The sequence below is a fragment of the Bidens hawaiensis genome, unplaced genomic scaffold (genome assembly GCF_021521415.1).
Source record: "Bidens hawaiensis isolate Kalapana, Puna unplaced genomic scaffold, B.hawaiensis_p1.1 tig00031915_1, whole genome shotgun sequence".
Taxonomy (NCBI): Eukaryota; Viridiplantae; Streptophyta; class Magnoliopsida; order Asterales; family Asteraceae; genus Bidens; species Bidens hawaiensis.
In genome coordinates, this window is record NW_027495402.1 from 533 (window position 1) to 24,039 (window position 23,507).

Sequence of the window (23,507 nt, forward strand, 5' to 3'; positions counted from 1 at the left end):
AGAAGAATCGGTTACAAGCCTCATCCATAGATTTGAAACATTGATTACCAAGATCAAGAGTGCTGGAATTGATTATGACTAGATTGAAATCAATGCCAAGTTGTTAAACTCCCTTCCCCGTATACCTGGAATAGCAGTGTGATCACAATTAAGAGGACAACCAACCTCGAGATCACTACTCTTGTTGATTTAACATACAACATTAAGTCATTTGAGATGGATGACAAACTCAAAATGGGTAATCACATCAGTTCTCATAATCAGGCAGGAATATCCACTGGGTCTGGAGTAAGTACAACTTTTCTGACATGCACACCCTAATGTTCACGCTGTTAATGGATTCAACAAATTAAAGTCAGCCAGCTTTTAACTCTGCCTACAAGACCACTGCAACTCCTCAAGCACCTTCACGTTCAAGCTCTTTCAAGAAGCGGTTGATAAAGCTGCTGAACAAGCTTTGAGAGTCCATAGGATCAAGAAACCTGTTAGGCCCCGTTACCGGTGCCCTACATTTGGTGTTGGATTCCATCATAAACACAGTTCTTAAATATCATAGTTGATTAAAACATTCACGGAATATTAAAAACTTTCATAAACATTACAATCAAATCCATTACTTTGCCTTTAACGAACATATTGTCTTTCGAATCAAAAATTAACTAAAAACGTCTTAGGTCTTCAGATGCCAGACTCTTATTCTTCTGCCATGTGCCCCCGCTCAAGCGAGCTGTCTAATTCTACTCACCTGCGTGCATACTAAAAGTCAGCTACGCTGAGTGAGTTCTAGTTAATCATACCACATATAACACATTCATAACTACATACTTTCGTACATACTTCATACTTTCATATTTGCATAACCATACCTTACGTTTTAAAAAGCATTACGCCCCTATAACCTTCGCATATATTATTAGGGTATGCAACCCTTTAACCTTCGCATATATTATTAGGGTGTGCAACCCTTTAACCTTCGCATATATTATTAGGGTATACGTCCCTTTAACCTTCTCATATATTATTAGGGTATGCAAACCCTTTAACCTTCGCATATATTATTAGGGTATACGTCCCTTTAACCTTCTCATATATTATTAGGGTATGCAACCCTTTAACCTTCGCATATATTATTAGGGTATGCAACCCTTTAACCTTCGCATATATTATTAGGGTATGCAACACTTTAACCTTACCTTACCTTTCATTATCATATCCATACATTTAATATCATACATATCATTGTCGTACATACTTCCTTATTCACATACACATATCATACATACTACACTATACTTGCCTTATCAATATGTGCAATACCCGGAGGTCGCTCACGTACTGTCAAGCATACATACATAACTATCACAATCGTCATTAAGACATACACTTACCATTTAAGGTAAGTGTATTAACATTCACATCAAGTATGCACACAGCCCCGAAAAAATAACAAGGAAATGGGGCTAGAAACTCACCTGAATGCGGTTACGTTCGTCGTTTATGGTTATTCCTTTCTTGAGCTGTGCACGACTAATTGTATAAAAATTACACGTATCAATTAACTATCACTACCCATATCGTCTTTCTAGTCTTAATTATTACCCTCAACGAACGGGGTCCGAGGGCAGCGTCCCTGACAGCAGGTTTCTAGGGGCGGCCGCCACTAGCGGGTCCAAGAGGCAGAGCCCCTGGATGTGGTTAAGCTGTCAGGTCAGCTTGGAAAAATTTTATTTCTATTAACTGTCTAAACATATTTTCCATTAGGATTTTGAATAATTTTATAATTCATTAACTTCTTTGCTATAACGAATTAAGCTTGATTCGTTAACTAATTCATTACTTTCATAATCTAGTTCGTTAACTGATTCGTCATCTGATGATCATCTGATTCGTCATTCCAATTGGTTATCTGAACAAACTGTTGGTGCATGATGTCAGTAGTTCAGTGTCGAGTATCTGTAATCGTGTTAGTTAGATTTGAGTTTTTGTATGTAAGCGAAGTTACTAACAAGTTCGCTTATATGGGCGAACTTGTTAGACAAGCGAAGTTAGGGACAACTTCGCCTGAACATGCCAGGAGAAGTTGTCGTGTCTATATAAGCTAATTGTTTACGGCTTATTCGATGATTAGAGTTTATTCGTATATTCGAGTCAGAGAGTTTTGTATCAGTGATCATAGTATCACGTGTTTATGGTTGGAATACAACGTGTGTTTGATTATCGTATCGTGTGTAGCTCGTATTGTTTTCTATACTCGTAACGTCTTACGTAGGGATCCGCACCTACGTAGAACGCGATATCTCGTATGGATCCGGCTGGGAACCTACAATTGGTATCAGAGCATTTGCTCGATTGTGTGGTTCGGGATTATCACGCGGGTATAGAAATCGTTCCGTTCGACTTTTCGCGGGACGAGTCTTCTGAGTTTTTGTGCTATACTCTCCTACTACAATCATAAACAACCCATAACACCTTCACAAACCTCGAAAAACCCAGAAATCTAATCTGCAGAAAGTTCGTGTTCATCAGGCGAAGTTGCCGTCACTGTTAGTAGGGTTTCGGCGAAGATATAAGGTTAAGCGAAGTTATCCACAACTTCGCCTACCTCTTCAAGTTCGCTTACCTCAAGCGAAGTTACCCACAACTTCGCCTACCTCCCAAGTTCGCTCAACTTAAGCGAAGTTATTCTCAAGTTCGCCAATCCGGCGAATTTAAGAAAGTGAGCGAAGTTACAAATTCACGCGAAGTTAAGTTTTAAGCGAAGTTATCCACAACTTCGCCTACAGTGCTGTTTGAAAATAAAATTTTTATTTTCGGATTTCTTTGAGTTTAGAAAAAGATGTCTTCGATAAACATTACCGAACTGGTAAAGATGGAAGTAGAAGCGGGTTCAGCTACAAAGGCACCTAAGATGCTTAAGAAAACTGATTACGTAGCGTGGAAAGATCGTTTCGAACAATATGTCAAGTATCAAGATGCCAAGATGTGGGTGTGCATACAAGATGGTTACATTCCACCTACTGATGAGTATGAGGGTCGTGATCAGATCAAGAAATACAAAGAGATGGAAGAAGAAGAGAAGAAAATGTATGAGGCAGAAAGCAAAGCTCATGCAGCAATTACAATGGCTCTTCAACAAGAGATACTTCACACCTTCCGAAAGTATAAAACTGCTAGAGAGCTTTGGGAAGCACTTGAGAACCGGTTTGAGGGCAATGTGGGAATTCGTGCCTCGAAAATTAAACTTCTAAAAACCCAATTCTCGGTCTTCAAGTATCTGAAACATGAATCACTTGATAATATCATCACTAGATATTATCATCTGATGACTGAACTCAGCAACTATTCAATTGCTTACAAAGAAGATGAGATTGTTGAAAAGCTTCTTGATGCTCTCCCACCGAAATGGGAGATGTACACTGTGTTGATGAGAGAAGACAAAGACTTTGCTGACTATGACCTGGAGACAGCAGTTAACAAGCTAAGAACGTTTGAACTGAACATGGTACGAAAGGAGACACCTACCGATCAGGTTCAAGATCCGGGTATGTATGGTGCAAAGGTTAACTCTGGATCAAGTTCGAAAACTGAATCATCTGCTTATTACTCTAAGGGAGAGTCAGGCGCTAGCTCAACACATGAAGGACATGTATCTCTCAACATGAACGGTGATATGTGCTTTGTAGCTGGAGGATCAAATGCTTCTCAACCTCAAGCGACCAAGAGTAGTTTTTCCCCAAGTGTGTCAAACAACAACTACTCGAAGATGCCCATGAGTGTTAAATCTACTGAACAGCAGTTTGTTCTCTATGCATCTTTTATTGCTTCGTATGAGAACTACATTCAGGGTAAGATTGTTGATCCTGCAATTTTGGATGAAGATTATGATCAGATCGATGCTGATGATCTGGAGGAGATGGATCTGCTGTGGCAGATGGCTATGATTGTCAGAAGAGTTAAGAGGTTCATGAAGGAGACTGGCAGGAAGTTTGTCGGAGAGAGGCCAGGGTTTGATAAGTCGAAGGTACGCTGTTACAACTGTCAGCAGAATGGCCACTTTGCAAAAGAATGCAAAAATGAACGTGTAGAACGCAGTCAAAACAGATCTACACAGCAAAGTGGTAGTGGTAATGACTATAGAGCCATGATTTCCAGACAGAATGAGGAGTACAACTGGAATCTGCATGTTGAAGAAGTATTTGAACAGGCCAATTTGGCAAACATCGAAACTGCAGATAGTGAGAAGAAGGGAACTGGTGAAAATGAAGCTTACATGGCAGATGTGGCAGACCAGCTCTCCGAGGTAAGTACCGAACTCTCTTGTACTAAGTGTGAACATCTGTCTGAACAACTTGAACAACTGACAACTATAACTGATCAGTTTGTTAGTTTGGATGCGCAATTTAAAACTTTAAAAGAAGATCATCATTTCACTAAAGCTAGAGAAAATAGTTACAAAGTAAAAATTAAAGCTAGTGAGAAGGATATTAAAAGTCTTAAAGCAAAGCTTGCTGAAAAAATTCAAGTGAATGATCTTAGCTATGAAGTTCTAGAAGAGAAAACCAAACTAATAGCTGAAAGGGAAAAACAGATAGCTGATCACCAGGTAAAAGTGGTAGAACTTAACCGGAAACTTGAGCAATTCAGAAATTCCTCCGCTATACTTGATCACCTTGTTAGTGATCAAGGTTCTCCAAAAAGGGGAGGAATTGGTTATCATGAAGTTCCACCACCTTTCAATCATAATTACACTTATGACCCTAGTAATCAGAAATCTGTTGATGTTGACTATGGTCAGACAGTTCCAGTTCAAGTTACTACTAAAGAACCAGAAGTTAGTAAGCCTGTTGCAAGTGTTAAGATTTCTTCTCCGAGTCCTGTCTCATCTAACTCAGACAAGTCCTCTGAGTCGTGTGAGACAAAACAAGAGGAAGTGTTACCGAAAAGTGGAGAGAAAAGTAAAACACCTGAAAAGAAGTCTCCACTAAACCTGTATGTCCCACCATATGTGAGACAAACGGGCAGTAATACAGCCTCAACATCTAAGACAACTATTGATAAGAAAGTTGAACACAGGAGTTGTTTTAGATGTAATCAAATAGGACACCTTGTTGCTGATTGCCCTCTGAAGCAGAAATTCAGAGGTGTGAGGACTTCAAAATCTGAGAAAAGAACTAACGGTAATCAATATAATGGTAAAAATGAAAACCCATCAAATTTCAGAAAATGGACTAATTCAGGTTTTCAAAAAAATAGATCTCAGTTTTACACTGCTAACAACCAAACCTTAAGTAATAATTCTTTTAATTCACGAAGATTTGGATGGCCTCATAGTCAATCCACAAGAAGGTATCCTGTTAGGACTCACAGAAATTATTATGATACTAACTTTAGACAGCCAAGGTACGGAATGTATCGACCCAAGACCAATCGGTCTTGGGTCCCCAGATTTTAATCATCTGCTTTAATCGTGCAGGAATAGTTGAACAGGGCTGCCAACAATCAATGGGTTGTGGATAGCGGCTGTTCCTGGCACATGACGGGTAACAAGAAATTGTTACACGACTTGAAACCTGTTCAAGGAGGAAGAGTGAGTTTCGCAGGAGAGAGCGGTGGAAGAATTACAGGAATAAGGACGGTGTCGAATGGAAAGATGACATTGGAGAAAGTAAATTTTTTTGAAGAACTGAAGCACAATCTGCTGAGTGTTTCGCAGATTTGTGACAAAGACTACACCGTACATTTTACAAAGAATGAAGCGATTGTGTTGTATCCTGGTTTTAAGATACCAGAGGATTGGATTGTTATGAAGGCTCCAAGAGTGAAGAATACGTATATCATAGATATGAGATCGACTGAGATGGCCACAGAAGAATCGTGTCTTCTGTCAAAAGCAACTGAATCGGAGTCCGAGTTGTGGCATAGGAGAATGGGGCACATTCATCTTCGGAAAATGAACTACCTTGTCAAAAATGGGCTTGTGCTGGGTGTTCCCTTGAAGAATTTCAACTTTGAAGACAAATGCCTATCATGCAAAAAGGGAAAGCAACACAAGAAATCCCATCACACCAAGAAGGTCAATTCAATTGTCAGTACCCTAAAATTACTTCACATGGATCTCTTCGGTCCCGTGAATGTAAGAAGTCTATGAGGAACATCGTATTGCTTGGTGATCACTGATGATTTCTCTCGATATTCCTGGGTATATTTCCTGAAGTCAAAGGATGAAACAGTGCAGATGGTAAAGAATTTGATTACCAAGGTTGAGAATATCATGGGGAAACGGGTTAAATTCATCAGGAGTGACAATGGAACTGAGTTCAAGAACTATGAGATGGAGATCTTCTGCTTACAGAAGGGGATAGAACACCAATACAGCGCACCGTATATACCGCTACAAAATGGAGTGGCTGAGAGGAAGAACAGAACCTTAATTGAAGGAGCCAGAACCATGCTGGCTGATTCGAAACTTCCCGTGGTGTTCTGGGCTGAAGCTGTTGCTACAGCCTATTATATCCTTAATAGAGTGCTAACTGTTAAAAGATTAAATAAAACCTGTTATGAACTTATGCATGGGAGAAAGCCAAACTTGAGTGGTCTTGAACCATTCGGGTCCCCATGTTCGATATTAAAGACCAATTCTAAATTTGGTGAAGTAGCCGACGAAGGAATCTTAGTCGGATACGTTGTTGGGACTCCCACAGACGAGTCTTTAATACATCGAACAGCAAGGTTGAGGTGGTGTGTAACACTGAAATCACAAGTTACAAATCACCAAAACCAAGCTCGGGACCCGCTGGGGTTTTCGACTATGATAGACTTTTTAAATCTTTTAACATATCTTATCTGGATTTTGCAGAAGTTGAGGAAAGAATTGCTACGAAGATGATATGCGATGAGGAAGACACTTTGGTGCAACGACCACAGTATGATGAATGTCAGCCTTCCTCGTCAAATACTGTCAATACCCCTGCTGCCTCTACTGAAGAGGAATTCATCAATCCGTTTCACTCTCAACATCAATCACCCATTGATGAGCTATCTTCGAACTTGGAAGATAATCTGAATGTCAGTTCGGTTCCGACTACGAGAATTCACAAAGATCATCCTTTGGAGAATGTGATAGGTGATCTGTCCGCCGGTGTACAAACAAGACAAAGCTTGAATGAGCACACCTGTGTTTACACAAGCATTAAAGAATCAGGCATAATCAACGAGTGCTTGTACACCTGCTTTATCAGCCAGATTGAACCAAAGAACTATCAAATGGCTCTTAAGGACAGCTCGTGGGTCGAAGCCATGCAAGAAGAGTTAGCTCAATTTAAGAAAATGGAAGTATGGAACTTGGTTGCAAAACCAAGAAGTGTGCATGCGATTGGCACGAAATGGGTCTTCAAATGTAAGAGAGATGAGAAAGGGATTGTTATCAGGAACAAGACGAGGCTGGTTGTTAAAGGTTTTAATCAGCAAGAGGGGATTGATTACAATGAGGTGTTTGCTCCTGTGGCAAGATTGGAAGCCATTCGGCTGTTTTTGGCATTTGCTGCTCATAAGGAGATGAAGGTCTTTCAGTTGGATGTGAAGAGCGCGTTCCTAAACGGTAAAGTCGATGAGGTTGTGTATGTTGAGCAACCTCCGGGTTTTCCTGACCCTGACTTTCCCGATCACGTGTACAAGCTAAGTAAAGCGCTGTATGGACTACATCAGGCACCTCGTGCCTGGTATTCAACCTTATCAGATTACTTGCTTGAGAATGAGTTTGAAAGAGGTAAAATTGATAGCACATTGTTCTTCAAGAGAAAGGGTAGCGACTTTCTGCTGGTGCAAGTCTACGTGGACGACATTATCTTTGCTGCATCAAAGGTCGCCATGTGTCAGGAGTTTGAGGCCGTCATGAAGAAGAGATTTGAAATGAGTGCTATGGGTGAACTAACCTTCTTTTTAGGATTGCAGGTTGATCAGAGGAAAGATGGGATGTTCATTCATCAGACGAAGTATGTCCATGATGTTCTCAAACGCTTCAAGATGGAGGACAGCACTCCATATGATACTCCAGTCTGCGTCAATCACAAATTGGGTGCTGATTCAGACAACGATGCAGACGTGGACCCAACCCAACATCGGGCTATTATAGGTTCTTTAATGTACTTAACTGCTTCAAGGCCTGATATAATGTTTGCTGTTTGTCTTTGTGCACGCTTTCAGGCAAACCCAAAAGAATCTCATTTGAAGGGTGCGAAGAGGATACTGCGGTATCTCAAAGGCAAGCCGAAGCTGGGGTTGTGGTACTCGAGAGGAGGAGACTTGGAGCTAGTCGCTTACACAGATTCTGATTATGGAGGGTGCAATCAGAGTCGGAAGTCTACAACTGGTGGATGTCAGTTTCTTGGTGGCAGACTAGTGTCGTGGCAATGCAAGAAGCAGACCTCAGTCGCAATTTCAACCTGTGAAGCAGAATACATGGCAGCATCCAACTGCTGCTCCCAGGTTCTTTGGATTCAACAACAGTTGCGCGATTATGGTCTGAATTTCTCACTTACTCCTATTTGCATTGATAACACTGCTGCTATCTCAGTAACTAACAATCCCGTGAAGCACAGTAAAACTAAACATATTGACATACGTCATCATTTTATACGGGATTGTGCTGAGAAGAAACTGATTGAGCTCGAAAAGGTTGACACGTTAGATAATTTTGCTGACTTGTTCATGAAAGCATTTGACAAAACTAGATTTCAAAACCTTGTTGAGCTGAATGGGATGATCAATCCCGAGTAACCATGTCATATCGCTTAGACTTATGTCACTATCGCTTAGACTTATGTCGGTTGCCTCAGTTTGAAGGACATGTCTTCGGATATGTTTGATCCACATTTCTACTTGTAGAATATGAGGATAGCCATTAACCAGATGACTGAAAGTGACCACGGCGGTTTATGATGAGTTTTCATTCTTTCGCTGAAAATTAGTCGATCATACTTAGTTAGAAGGACACATACTAGTATGTGGTCGGTCCAGCTGATCCATTGGATCTTCGGGATAGCCGTTCACCTGAAGACTTTGATTTGGTCGGGGCGATTGATGTTAAAATTTTTTCTTTTCGGGAGATGAAATTATTTTTCAAGTCTACTACTTCGTAAGAAGTTACTTTACTATGATTAACAGAAAATTGATCCAACCTTGGAAAATGATAGATATACTGATTCTGTGTGCTTAACTAGTGAAGTTATTAGGCCTAAAAGACTTTAGAACAGTCATTGTATGTCATGGTAGCTTTTTATGGTGCGTAAAAGTAGAAGTGATACTAACTAAATCTACTCGATTTTATGTGGAAACTCCTTAAGAGTTGTGCATGTCTTCATACATATCTTTCCAAATGATAGGCAGAAAAGCGATTACCCAGTCATACACGAGCCCGTGAGTGTTCTGATTCCCGTGAAGATAGAGTGTCAAGACGCTGCAGTGATCCAGATTCGAGACTTGCAGTTATTTTCTACTTGAAGTTGTGTATATACATGTTAAAAAAAAAAAAAAAAAAAAAAAAACTTCTAGAGTTCATAATGTTAATGATTGTCAATCAAGACGCAAGAAGATGAACGGGAAGCAGAGTCTAAGATCGAAGAGTAATTACTACTTAATCAGACACTACGGGTCGAGGTCAATTCGGGGTGACTTGGGGAAAGCCAAATACGCCTTGAGAATAGATAGGAGGCATCATAATCTCTGAGTTGTTGCCCACTTATGTTTTTGAGCTTAATTGAACCTAACTCGTATCACAGAAATGAAAACCATTTTAAGTAGATTACCTGCTTACAACCTGTTTCTTTATGTCATAATACAGCTGAACACGGATCTGTGTGACAGTCACGTAATTAGTATGATTCCTGTTCGGATCTTCTCTAAAACATGGTAGTCCCTGTCGAGACTGAAATTTGATCCCGTGTACATTAATTTTTCAAATTTTCGTTACTTATGTAGTGGTATGATTTTATACGTGGTTACTTGGTCTTGATCGTATCATTTAACGCTTTAAAGGATGTTTTTAAAACTTTATTGAAAATTGTTAAAAGTATAGGGGTTTGTTTTGTAAATACAGGCGAACTTGTTCATAACTTCGCCTGGAATAGGCGAAGTTATCGTTAACTTCGCCTGTACTAACTTTGACCCTATATAAAGAAGTTTATAGGTCAAACAGTTTCATTATTCCACATTCAGCGAACTTATACTCTCTGAAACATCAGCGAACTTATCGATATCAATCATCTGTTTTTGTTACTTCGATTCTAATCAAATTCAAGGTGTGTAGGGTTTGTTTATCATATTATCAATGTCTTTTGAGGTTAATCATCGGTTGTTTCGACTCGATTCTCGACCTCGTCTTTCGAAACCTTAAACACCCGATTTCAAACTTGTTTTTACGTGATAGTAAACTACTTGAACGTCTAAAACTTCATAAATTCATGTATTTCGGAGTCCTCGATCTCCGAAATCATCATCTACACGTCGTTCGTAAATCCTAACTGTTGCCGATTCAAATTCGGCGAAGTTACAGTTTAGGCGAAGTTATCCGTAACTTCGCCTGAGGTTTAACTTCGCCTGATTATTAATTTTTGAAACAGTTTATGAGGCGATGTTGTGATTAGGCGAAGTTATCAGTAACTTCGCCTGGACCATTTTACTTAACTATTATCAGACGAAGTTCAAGTTGAAGCGAATTTGTTTCCCAACTTCGCCTCACCTTTAACTTCGCCTATACAGAATTGATCACAACTTCGCTCATGGTAACAGGCGAACTTGTGATTCGCTTTGACGTTTATCTAACTTAACTTGTTTGTTGCAGATATGGCTGCTGTTGCTGGAGCAGGTGGTGCAGGCGGTGATGACGGAGGTGATCACCAGAGACAGTTCTTCCCGGGTCATAACATGTACATTACATTAGACCCGGAGGCGAGCGGAGTTGATGATTTCCGCGAAATCATCACATTTCTTTTACGCTCGAGGATATTCCACGCTATTACTACAACTCTGCCAATATCCTTGCCCAATATTGAGGATTTTTGGCAGACCGTGGAATACGATTGTAGGGTCGAGCCCCCGGTGATGCACGCAACAGTCAACAATCAGATTGTTCAGTTCTCTTCTGAACAAATCCGGGCGGCTTTACGATTTGGGAATGAGACAAGGGATGACCCAACAGAGTTTGTAGCTCCTTTCCGTGATGGAGCGTTTTTGAGAATGGGATACTCTGGTCCCTTGGGGGATACGCAGAGGAGGAAAGGCTTTTTACTTGACCAGTGGCGCTTTCTCATGCATGTCATGATTGTATGCATGTCAGGGAGAAAGGCGGGCACTGATGGCATGGGCGCGACCATGCAGTCAGCGATGACTGCTCTGACTTACAACAAACGATTCAGCTTTAGTCAGATGGTCTTTTATGAGATTGATCGTCAAAGAAGAGCGATGGCGCGTGAGCGATTCATCATGTATCCAAGATTCTTACAAATAATCTTGAATCATGTTGCTCTAACGCTTCCTCAGCGCCGTCCGATCCGATACGTTGAGAGTGTGAACAAACGGATCTTCGCCCAATGTAGATCCTCCAGTGCGAGGAGCAAACCTGAGCTCCGTCCTCGACATACTCCACTCTTTGGGTACTTGATCAACCCGGGGTATGTGCCTGCACGAGGGGACGAGTTTAGCGACCCGGCACCACAACAGGCAGGAGCACCTCAAGTTATACCTGCTGCACATGTTGTGTCACCGGAGGAGAACGTGGACCTTGATGCAGAATTTGGTGGTCAAGGCTTCGTTGATATGGATCGGGTGGATCCAGAGGAGAACGTACAGGTTCCGGTTGAACGTGCTTCGACTGTGAATGTTACTAGGACAGCTGCTACGGTGGCTGGTTCTGATTCTGATGATGAAGTGGCAGAGGCAAGAAGGATTATGGTAACTCGAGAAAGACTACATGGGAAGAGAAAGAGAACTGTTGATGACAGCGAGTCTGATTATGAGGAAGAGGTACAACAGTTGATCCGGAGGTCAAGAAGGGAACGGATAGGTGCAGGATCAGGATCCGGTGAGAGCTCTAGGGTGGTACGTTTCACTCCACCAGCACTATCCGGTATGACAATGGTTCCCTCATCACTACAGGTTACAAGGCCAAGCGCTACGGGTGTTCCCGTGGTGGCAACCTCGTCTACTTTTGGCTTCCCACCCACTACCTTCCAACTTTCGACTCCTGAGATCGTTTCATTGCCGCCTCCGACCGTTACTCCATCGGAGGTCGTGGCACAATTTATAGAGTCGACTGTTGTGGCCACTGCAGGGCTATCGGTGACGATACCACCTGCGGTTACGTCTATTTCTACTTCTGAGGTCCCGGTGACATCGGAAATCCCTCCTCAGTACACTCAAGATACATCACATATGAGGTTCGATTTCGATGCAACCCTATCAGACTCTGAACGAATAGCAGCACTGGAAAGGGTCGTGGCAGAGCAGTCAAGGATTAATCTTATCCAGACCCAGGCTATTCAGCGCCTAGTTGTAGAGAATCAGATGCAGTCGTCCCTGCTGGTACAACATGGTAAAATCATAGATGCTTTCAAGGAGTTCTTGGCATCTCAGGGGGAGACGAGCTGTAAAGGCGATGAGTTGAGGACCAAGAGACGAAATGATAGAGACGATGATCCCAATGCATCGAAAGATGCAGGTGGTGAGTTGCCAAGAACTGATCAAGCTCTTGGAACTTCCACAACTCAGGGGGAGTCGACAACTGCAGCTGGTGGTGATGATGTGGTGGTGGTGGATGTAGAGGAGATGGATGATGTTTTGGTTGGTGATGATGATGTACTACCGAGTGATGTGATAGAGAAGATTGGTGAAGAGATTGTGATTGATACAGAGATAGAAGAGGGAGAGATAGTAGAGGATAATGTGGAGCATGAGATACCGCAAGTCGAGAACGTAGATATGAGTCAACAGATTGGGAATGATGAGTCTGAATGGGAAGAGCAGCCTAGATGGAAGGAAGGCTATGCTCAGTGGTTCGTCAAAACGAAGAAACCGGCGGTTCCTACAATGTTTAAGAAGAGTTACAACATTAAAGGCTATGCTGAAGCGAAGAAAGGAGTTATTTGCTGGATATATGATGAGCAGTTGAGGCTCTTCGTGATTAAAAGGTATGACGGTGTTCAGTACTTTAGAAGGATGTTAAGATCGTTGAATACACTGCCAGAATGTGAAGTGAAAGACTTAGCCAGATTGGGATTGATAAACAGAAGTGGCGATAATATAGCTAGAGTCATTGGGAAAATTGTGTGGAAAGAGAGTATAAAAGAGAAGAAATTTGAGCTGTTGAAACCACAAAAGGGAAAACTTGTTGAAGACAAGGATGGAGGTTTGAGAGCTGATGGAAAGCCTTGGATGATTATGAAGTATAAACCGATCCGGTGTTTGAAAGAAGTACCAATGAAGCCAATGCCCAAGGATGTGCTTAAAGACCTGAAGTGGTGGTTTGTAGATTGTGAGACAGCTGAGGCAGTGATGGAAGACGAAGATGAACAAGAGCTGCTTAGAGTGTACGATCCGATGCAATTGGTAAACTTATCGCAAGCTGATTTGCAGGTGTTGAATGACAAGAAGATATTTTATATTCCTGCTTGGAAAGACGAAGCGAGGAAATATCAAAGAGTTGTCTCGGTTTGTGTTCGAGAAGGAGTGCATGCTTGAAGATAGAAGATTGAAGATTACAAGACACGTGTTTGAAGCTAAAGAGATGAAGCTACTGCCAAGGGGGAGTCTGTTGGTGCATGATGTCAGTAGTTCAGTGTCGAGTGTCTGTAATCGTGTTAGTTAGATTTGAGTTTTGTATGTAAGCGAAGTTACTAACAAGTTCGCTTATATGGGCGAACTTGTTAGACAAGCGAAGTTAGGGACAACTTCGCCTGAACATGCCAGGCGAAGTTGTCGTGTCTATATAAGCTAATTGTTTACGGCTTATTCGATGATTAGAGTTTATTCGTATATTCGAGTCAGAGAGTTTTGTATCAGTGATCATAGTATCACGTGTTTACGGTTGGAATACAACGTGTGTTTGATTATCGTATCGTGTGTTAGCTCGTATTGTTTCCTATACTCGTAACGTCTTACGTAGGGATTCCGCACCTACGTAGAACGCGATATCTCGTGTGGATCCGGCTGGGAACCTACACAAACCCCGATTCGCTACCTTATTCTTAATGAATTGGCGAGTAACGAATCACTTGATTCGTTATCTGGTTCGTTAGCTGATTCGTGATTTGGTTCGCTGTCTAGTTCCTTATTTGGGCATAACGAATGGGTGAACTGATTCGTTGTTTGAACATAACGAATTGGCAACTGATTCGTTATCTTGCCTTAACGAATTGGTTAGTTGATTTGTTACCTTACACCAATCTTATCCAGACTTTGACTCAGGGTCAAAATCAAAATTGCCAAGAACACCATAACAGTCAACAGATTTCAGATTTGTGATTAAACCCCTAATTCTTAACGAAATAACATGATTTCGGTCTCGTTGAACTCGCAATCCTATCGCCTACAAAACCCAGTCACCCAAACACCCAAATACTGCGTTCTAATGGGTGCGATTAATGCATTCATATTACGAGTTCTATTAGGTTATCAATTAACCTAGCAAACGTTTTTGGATTTCAGTAGGATTTGTTGTGTTGGATTCGTTTTTAACATACTAAAACAGATCTATGATTTCCCAAACCAATCCGAGTCTAAACGAATGATTTCTAGTTATATACGTACCTTAAATTAACGAGTTGAACTACGAACACAAGGTGATCCTTGATGTAGGTTTGGTTCGTCACAACGTTCTAGCACCAAAATCTCGGTTTTCAACTTCGGTTCTAGGCTTGGATTAAAGGAAAATGTTTGTGTGTGTTTTACAAGGTGTAGGCTATGGTGTAGAGATGGATAAAATGGAAAGGATTAGGGTTTAAGGGTATTTATACTCCCTTAAGCCTATGGACCTAAAGCCCATTCCATCTCTTATTCCATCTTCTAAAGTCCAAGCCCGCCTTCTATTAGTTGATTGTCTAAACCAATAAACGACACACTATCAAATAACGAAATTTCATTTATTATTATAACCGAAAGTAGGTAGTTACACCCCCCCCCCCCCCCCACAAGCAGCTCATCCTACACTACTCCTCAAACTCATCAAGTTGATGACTCCAATTTGGCACTGCTTCAGCCTTTATGGCAAGCCATGAGGATTTGTTGCAAGGAAAACTGCTTCCTTCCTTGTACGAATGTTTGGAAGATCTTCTCAACACAAATCTCTCTCAAATTACGAATATGAAATGGACGGATGAGTTACTAGACATATCTGTCAAGTTCTTGGACATTTGCAGCAATACAACTGATGTTTTGTCACGGATTAAACAACACGTGAGTGAATCAGGGTGTGATCTTAGGAGACATGGAGTGTGCAGCATTGAAAGCATCACTGTCAGATACATTGCATTCAGAAATAAACTGAAGAAGGACATCAAAGAATCAATGGCTTATCTAAAGCAAGTGGAAAGCATTATATGCAGCTGTCCCTTCATGGTATTTAAGGAAGTTGCAGAATGCAACGCTGTTATTTTCCTGCTCTTTCTTGAGTTCTTGGCTGAGCCGCTTTTGAAGACAAACCGAAAATGTTGATGGAAAGCCGTCTCAAGATTTCTATCCAGTGGTAAAGTGCTACCAGAAGAGAAAGCTTATACACATGTCAATGAGTTGCAAAGCCTTGATGATGCGCGCACTATTGAGATGCAGTACAAGTGAGAAACATGAATTTATTCAACTTCTACCCAACAAGCTAGAGGCCTTGGAGGCAACACTTGAAGGCATCGACTGTCACCTACAACTGTTGTCAAGACGCCTAATTGCAACCCGAGTCTCTCTTCTTAACATGGTCTCTTTTTACTAATCGAAACCTTGCTATCTCATTATAATTTAGGGTGCCTATTTGTATGTACATATATTTTGGATGCTAGATTGAATCATTCGAGTATAAATAGGATCCCAATTTGGGATGTAAGTCTCGCATAAACATTTTTTGATGTACTTAACCAACACATTTTGATCCTCCAGCTTGTGTATAGCATTTTGCCTTTGTTAATTTCCAATTCATCTATTACTTACCTTTCCCAAGGCTATCTTTTTGTTGTTAGCATGATCCAGCCCTTAGAACACTATGGGCACAGCCAAATGAAACTTTGAAGATGTCTTATTGATGTTGTCACGAAAAGCTCATATCTAATGGATTACTTAAGATAAAAAAAAGATATCTAAATAAACATGAATTTAATTGTGGCAGTATACTTAAATAATTATTAACTGCAAAATCATATCCAAAATGGTTTGCATAGGGTCAGATATCACCTTATATGTTTGATTACTAACTAACTGACTAATTGTAATACATACTTAATAAACTTCAGCAATCCGTAAAGGGTGAACGGCAAATATACATATTCATAATCAACTTGGTTAATCAAGATTAGGTTTGTGTATATGTATATTGGTTAAATGATTAACCAATCTAAACACAATGGAACCCAATGTTTAACTTTCCAAAGTCAAACAGTGACTTTGTACAAGATTAACCAAGTTGATTATGTATATGTATATTGGTTAAATGATTAATCAATGTAAACACAACTTTTGACTTTCCTAAATCAAACTATGACTTTGTTTGATTTTAGGTTTGACTTTCCTAAGTCAATCTTAAACTTTGTACAAATGCAGTTTCTTATTAAACTCAAATTCATACATACATATATGCATGCACACATACATACACACAAATTCATATATACCACACAGATACACATATACATTTATATACATATGCATATACATACATACATACATACATACATACATACATACATACATACATACATATATTTACACAGTCACAAATGAATAGACAATAATGCCCCTGACACACATGTACATACATTAACATTGCTTAAAAAAATCTAATAGTTAACTATTTATCAAATGAGTTTATTGTTATCTACTAAATAATGCTGCACATACATAAACAAGCATACACACACAGACACACATGTGCATGCAGAGACACACAACATAAAGATTGTCATTGCACTTATAAAATAACTAAAGATTGCACATATAGATGGCAGTCAACATCAAGTGAAGCAAAAATACTAATAGAGGGTGAATCTGGGTTGTGAATTGAGCCACGTCATATATCAATTTAGAAGTAATGCTAATTTTGCACACCGATTGTACGAACAACATACAACTTTTATTACCTGAACATGTGTGTGATGTTTAAGAACATGGATGGATATATTAGTCTTCATTAACGTCAAAGGACATGTATTTCATTAGTATTGCATTTGGTGTTCACATAAAGGAGCATATTTATTCACGTACTATTTGATAAACATATGCGCATTAGACTTGCTTTTTCAATACCATTTCAATGCAAACATTCTAGCAATACATTTCATGTTATCACATAGGTAATAATACATGATAATATTTATTGGTTGTCATGACTTGAGATTGTTAAGCATGATCAAATTTGCATTTAGGTAATTGCAACTCAATGTATAACTTGATTTTTTTTATTACTTCTCTAGTATGTTCTTTCTCGAGGTATCCTTCAACTCGTTTGACCTGAACAAATTTGATACTTTTTTTTTCTAGAACGGGCCATTTTGACTCAAAATCATTTTGCTCAAACTCATTCTAACTCACCGTCAAACCTACAAATTCCTACAAAACCGGTTCAACAGATATCTTCAAAATTCTTTCTCCAGAGTCCAAACTAGTTGGAAAGGGCATTCCTATATTTGAAGAGTTCAATATAATTTGAGCATAAATACTATTAGTTGCAATTAAATAAACAAAACAATTATTGACACACAATCTAATCTATTTATATCAATATTGTTCATTGTTAAAAAACATTGCTTATTCAACCTTAAAACATGTAGTTAAAACAACAGCTTGTTCAACATGTTTTTCTAATTAGAACTGCTTGTTCAACCATAAAAAAACACTGATATGTTTTTTGTTAAAACATCAACCAGTTTTGACACTTTTTGGGATAAAACACTAACCCATTTCAACCTATGAAACAACACGTTTCCAGTTTTTTTTTTTAATTTACGCATATAGAAACCATCTTGACATGTTTCTGGTTAAAACATTGTTGGTAAACCATAACAGATTAACAGGGGAGGCTCGGAGGGTGTGCGATGCACCATCGGCCGGGACACATAAGTTTCAGGGGCACAATTTTTTTTATACATATTACATATATACGTTATTTTGCAATGGTTTATTAGATAATTACATGCTCGGTCGATAAAAGTTTTATCCATGTATGTTAGCGAATAAAAAAATTTCATTAAGGCCTACGAGCCTTTTTATTTTGGCCCGACCGAGGTATTTAAATTTTCAGAGATGACCCTACAGATTAAACAAGATGAAAGATGATGAAAAAAATATTACTACTAACCTTGTTCTTCATTCAGCTTTTGTGGAATTCGGAAACCATTAAAATCGGTGAGTATAAATGGATTGGAATAAATTAAAAAAATCCAACTTGTTTTATTGGGTTAAATCTTTAAGTTGGCAAATGGAGAAGGTTGATGTGCGATTAGTTCCAGGGATGAAAGAAACTGAAAAATATACCAAACAACAAAGTAATCTCATAGTCATAACTGTAATGATATGAAAATCTATTTTCTTGAATATGTGTTTGTACAAATCTTTTTTTAATGGTTTCACAACCCCAACAGTATTTCCATTGCTTGAATTAAAAATCTATGTTAGATGCGAATGAAAACATTAAGGGACAAATGTACCTTCACAAATTCCAAGTTGAGCGTAAGAAATTTGACATTATGGAACTGTTGAAGCAGACGGACAATTTTATGTACCTTATCTTCACGGGAACGTTGAGCACATATATCCACCTTCTCCAAATGAAGAAGGTCTGTAGAAAACTCGAAAGATAAATTACCACCTCCACAATGCAAAGAGTAAAGGTTGGGTGCAGTAACTAGATATATTATTGCCAAAGATGTTATACTCAGATTTTTAAGTTGAGGTGTAACCTCATTGACACCCTTACAACCGCCGTTTCCTTCAAGTACTGTTAGACTAGTTAATCCAGGATGACATATATTGAAGTCATACGAGCTCGTCATATTGCAACTTTTTAAGATTAGATTCTTCAAGTTTGCACAGTTAGAGAAAACACCATCACGCAATGCAACTTTATGTAGATCCAGTGTTGTTAAAGTTGTTGCCTCCCAAGTAGGTAGGGTCAAGGTGAAAAATCCGCTCAAAGTGAGATGTTTGAGGGACTGAGAACTAAAGGTTGAAAGAGGGAATTCAAAAGACTTTCTACGCAAGCAAGTAATACTCAATTGTTGGACATTGTGGGAGATTGCAAAGTCGATAATTCTTTTGATAAGCACATGGCTAACAGTGTTATGAAAAATGACACTGATAGAATGCACGTCTGTTTGATTATTGCGTTTGGATAGGACATGTCTAATAAACTGGGAAAACTTGGAATACGTATGAAAATCCTCACTTGAGAAACTGAGACATGGCATTGAAGTCCACGTATACTTCCATCTAGATGACAACACACTTGTTCCGATTGTTTTTTTAATGCCATTCAAAGCAAGGATTTTATGGATAAGATCATCCGGCAAGCAAGTAATACTCACCTTCGACATTTATTCTATTTGTATCATGCCCAAAATCCATTCTCTCCCGTACCTTGACAAATGTACCTTCACAAATTCCAAGTTGAGCGTAAGAAGCAGACGGACAATTTTATGTACCTTATCTTCACGGGAATGTTGAGCACATATATCCACCTTCTCCAAATGAAGAAGGTCTGTAGAAAACTCGAAAGATAAATTACCACCTCCACAATGCAAAGAGTAAAGGTTGGGTGCAGTAACTAGATATATTATTGCCAAAGATGTTATACTCAGATTTTTAAGTTGAGGTGTAACCTCATTGACACCCTTACAACCGCCGTTTCCTTCAAGTACTGTTAGACTAGTTAATCCAGGATGACATATATTGAAGTCATACGAGCTCGTTATATTGCAACTTTTTAAGATTATATTCTTCAAGTTTTTAATAATAATAATAATAATAATAATAATAATAATTCATACTCCAAATGAAAATGAAAATGAAAACTAGTGGTTTTTTTCACACGAAGCCTAAAACCAATTATTTTGGTGGCACCTTTGAAAATAAATTAAATTGTGGCGGCGACTGAGGTTTTATTTTTAGGAAAATCACATGTTTTTTTGTAGTGAGAAACTGAAAATACCCTTACTTAATTGCAAAATCATTTTCAAACTCGTTTTCTCCGTCATTTATTATTTTCACAACACGTTTGGCCTCAGACACGTTTTTGACTACCTATGATACGACCTGTATACCCGCTGACCCAATCCAGCAGACCCGGCCCAATGACTCAGTTAAAAAAGAGTGAATTAGTCAACAATCATTCCCTTAAATCATGCATGCATTATAAGATTAGATATGCATGTTTACATTTTCTCCTTGTTTAGTTTATTCACATGCTTGCATTATCTCCATGTTCCACCATTCACGTTATTTACATTCTGCATTCCTTAACGTATTTAAGTTGAGTTTAAGTTAATGAAAACAAGAGAAAATTGTTCCAAAAATCTTGTCTTCGAATTTCTTATTTATCTTGGAGGTTGACCCACTCAAGGGTTACACTGACCTCAAACGCATCTTTGACAACGTGTTTGACCTCAAACTCGCCTTCCATGGCATGTTTGGCATATTATTTTTATGTATATTATATTATTATAATTAAAATTTACTTATATTTGGTTTTTTATATAACTTTAAATATATGAAGTTTTATAAAATTCTGAATATACCGTGGAGACGTTTTTATCTAAGTGCAAACATAAATTTTGTTCAAAACCGAGCCGGATCAGATTCATATTGAGATGTTTAATAAAAATTGACCCAAATCGGTTTTAAGTAAAATTTATACAACGTGTGAATGAAAAGAAGCATGTCTCAACAGTATATTCAAAATTTTATAAAATTTTATATTTTAAAAGTTATAAAAAAGAACTAAACATGAGTAAAATGAAATAACATTATATTATATTCAAAGTTAAAACTTCAAAATTTTGGAATCAAGTCATGAACGCCGGAATTGAGTTCGAAATTGGTCGAGGACACAACTTTTTAAGCTAGCCAACATGTTATAGTTGGTTTACAAACGAGGCGGCGGGAATAACAAACACGATGTGGACGAACACAAAAGGATATTTTGAGAATATTCTCTTTATTTCCTATGAAGTTAAAGTATCGTGTCCATGGTTTGCTTTGATTCTATATCTAGTTCTAGTTAAAAATAATATTTTTTTTACCTTTTTAGGGTAGTTTTCTTTTTTCTTCATTCATTCAATAACTTAACACCGTTAGTTGTTGTTGTTAACTTTCATCAATATGTCACTCACATGATTGGTATCTTTGTAATTTGAATTTCCCCTTATTTATTTAATATTAACATTAGTTTATCCTAACCACAGTAACCTTGTTTTATCTTTTTTTATTTACAATAAAACCCTAACATATGTTTAAGACTCTCATCTTGTAAATTTTGTCCCTCTTCTCACATGCCAAAATGAATTTTAGGCTGCATTTTTGTAGCAATTTAGCTAGGCCAGTAAACGAACCATACGAACATAAACATTGTCATGATTGCGTTCGTTCATTTAACTTTAAACGATCACAAATAGATAATCGAACAAATATTTTGTAAGTTTATCTAGTTTGTTTGCATGTTTAGAAGTTAGGAATCTGATTAAGTGTATGTCTAGTTTGAGTACAATTAGTAAGGCTGATTTTAGTATAAAATATATATGTTATGGGTTATTGTAAGTTGTTTAAAAATAATAACAAACAAAAAGAGTCGGTTTTGGTTGAGATAAAATTTTGTGTTCATGTTCTTGGGTGTGGCCTAATTTCCAACAATGAAATTATAAAGCTTTTTAGTTTTGCAAAAAACTCATTCGCCTAAACGCAGGTGCTAATTCGATTACCGTTCGGTCAATTTGGTTATTTACTCACCAGTCATACAGACTTAAATATAAATGCATGTAATATGAAATTTTGGACATGGTGATGTTCACATAAATATCCATAACTATGTTTAAGAACATTGATACATTAGTCATTACTTATGGCCAAGGACATGTATATCACTAGTTATGCATATTTGTGTTTAAATAAAGGAGTCTTTGTGGTTTGCGAAAAACTTGCTTTCGCAATTCCAATTCGTTGCGAAAAACTTAGCAAGACATTTCATGTTATCACATAGGTAATAATCATTATGTTATGACCTTCAACATATGTCGTCGGGACCAATAATATTTGGATAAATAAAACAGCAACACAAACTTGGTAACTGGAACGAGTCATTGACACTGACCATTCTCGGTTAGTCAAATAAAAAAACAATGTTTGTGTTTATTTATGTTCGCATGTCCGATAAAAGCTTTAACAACAAACATGAAAAGGCTTTGTCCGCTTCGGTTTGGTTCGTTTACAGCAGCAAGACCGTATATTTTTTCAATGATGAAAAAAACACACAGAAACCGAATTCCCCAACTTAATTAAAAATAAGCAATTGATTATGAAGCAATCGAACAATGAACAAAAATCAAATGATTACGTACCTTAATAATAATAATAATAACAATAATAATAATAGATCAGACTTGGAACTGGTCTCATACTTCAAATGGAAATGAAAATGAAAACTAGTGGGTGTTTTTCACACGAAGCAGAAAATCAATTATTTTGGTAGCACCGTTCAAAACAAAATTAAATTGTGGCGGCATCTGAGGTTTTTTTTTGTTGAAAATTACCCACTTTTTTTGTAGGGAGAAACTGAAAATGCCCTTAATTGCAAAATCATTTTTAAACTCGTTGTCTCCGTCATTTTTTATTTTCAAACATGTTTGGCTAGACACGTTTTTGACGACCTATGATACGACCCGTATACCCGCTGACCCAATCCGCAGACCCGACCCAGTGACTCAGTTAAAAATGAGTGAAGAAGTCAACAATCATTCCCTAAAATCATGCATGTATTATAGGATTAGATATTGTACGTCCCAAAAAGACCACGAACGAATTTTGCACTTAATAAATGTTCGAGACGGGTGCGGTAAATCACACGACCGATCATAAATAATATAAAGATAACATATAAATGACTTATCTCGTTGTCGGTTCAAAGATTGATTACATTAATCATGAACCGACCCACCCAGGGTGATCTCCCTTTGTGTGGATGATTTACACCATGAAAAACACACACGTACAATAATACATAAGACTTATATTTATAGCTTAACATTATCTTCAAGAAGCCTTATCCCTATTGA

General features: G+C 38.4%; 1 protein-coding gene across 1 annotated transcript; it reads left to right on the forward strand.

The window, feature by feature from the left end:
* The first annotated feature begins 15,252 nt into the window (after window positions 1-15,252).
* LOC143582742 (uncharacterized) lies at window positions 15,253-15,702 on the forward strand. The gene has a single exon (XM_077065235.1). It carries the CDS (start codon window positions 15,253-15,255, stop codon window positions 15,700-15,702), a length of 450 nt encoding a protein of 149 aa, XP_076921350.1.
* The last annotated feature ends 7,805 nt before the right edge of the window (window positions 15,703-23,507 follow it).

Bases quoted from the DNA above. Each gene is read 5' to 3' on its own strand.
- LOC143582742 (XM_077065235.1), top strand. From the start codon at position 15,253: ATGGCAAGCCATGAGGATTTGTTGCAAGGAAAACTGCTTCCTTCCTTG.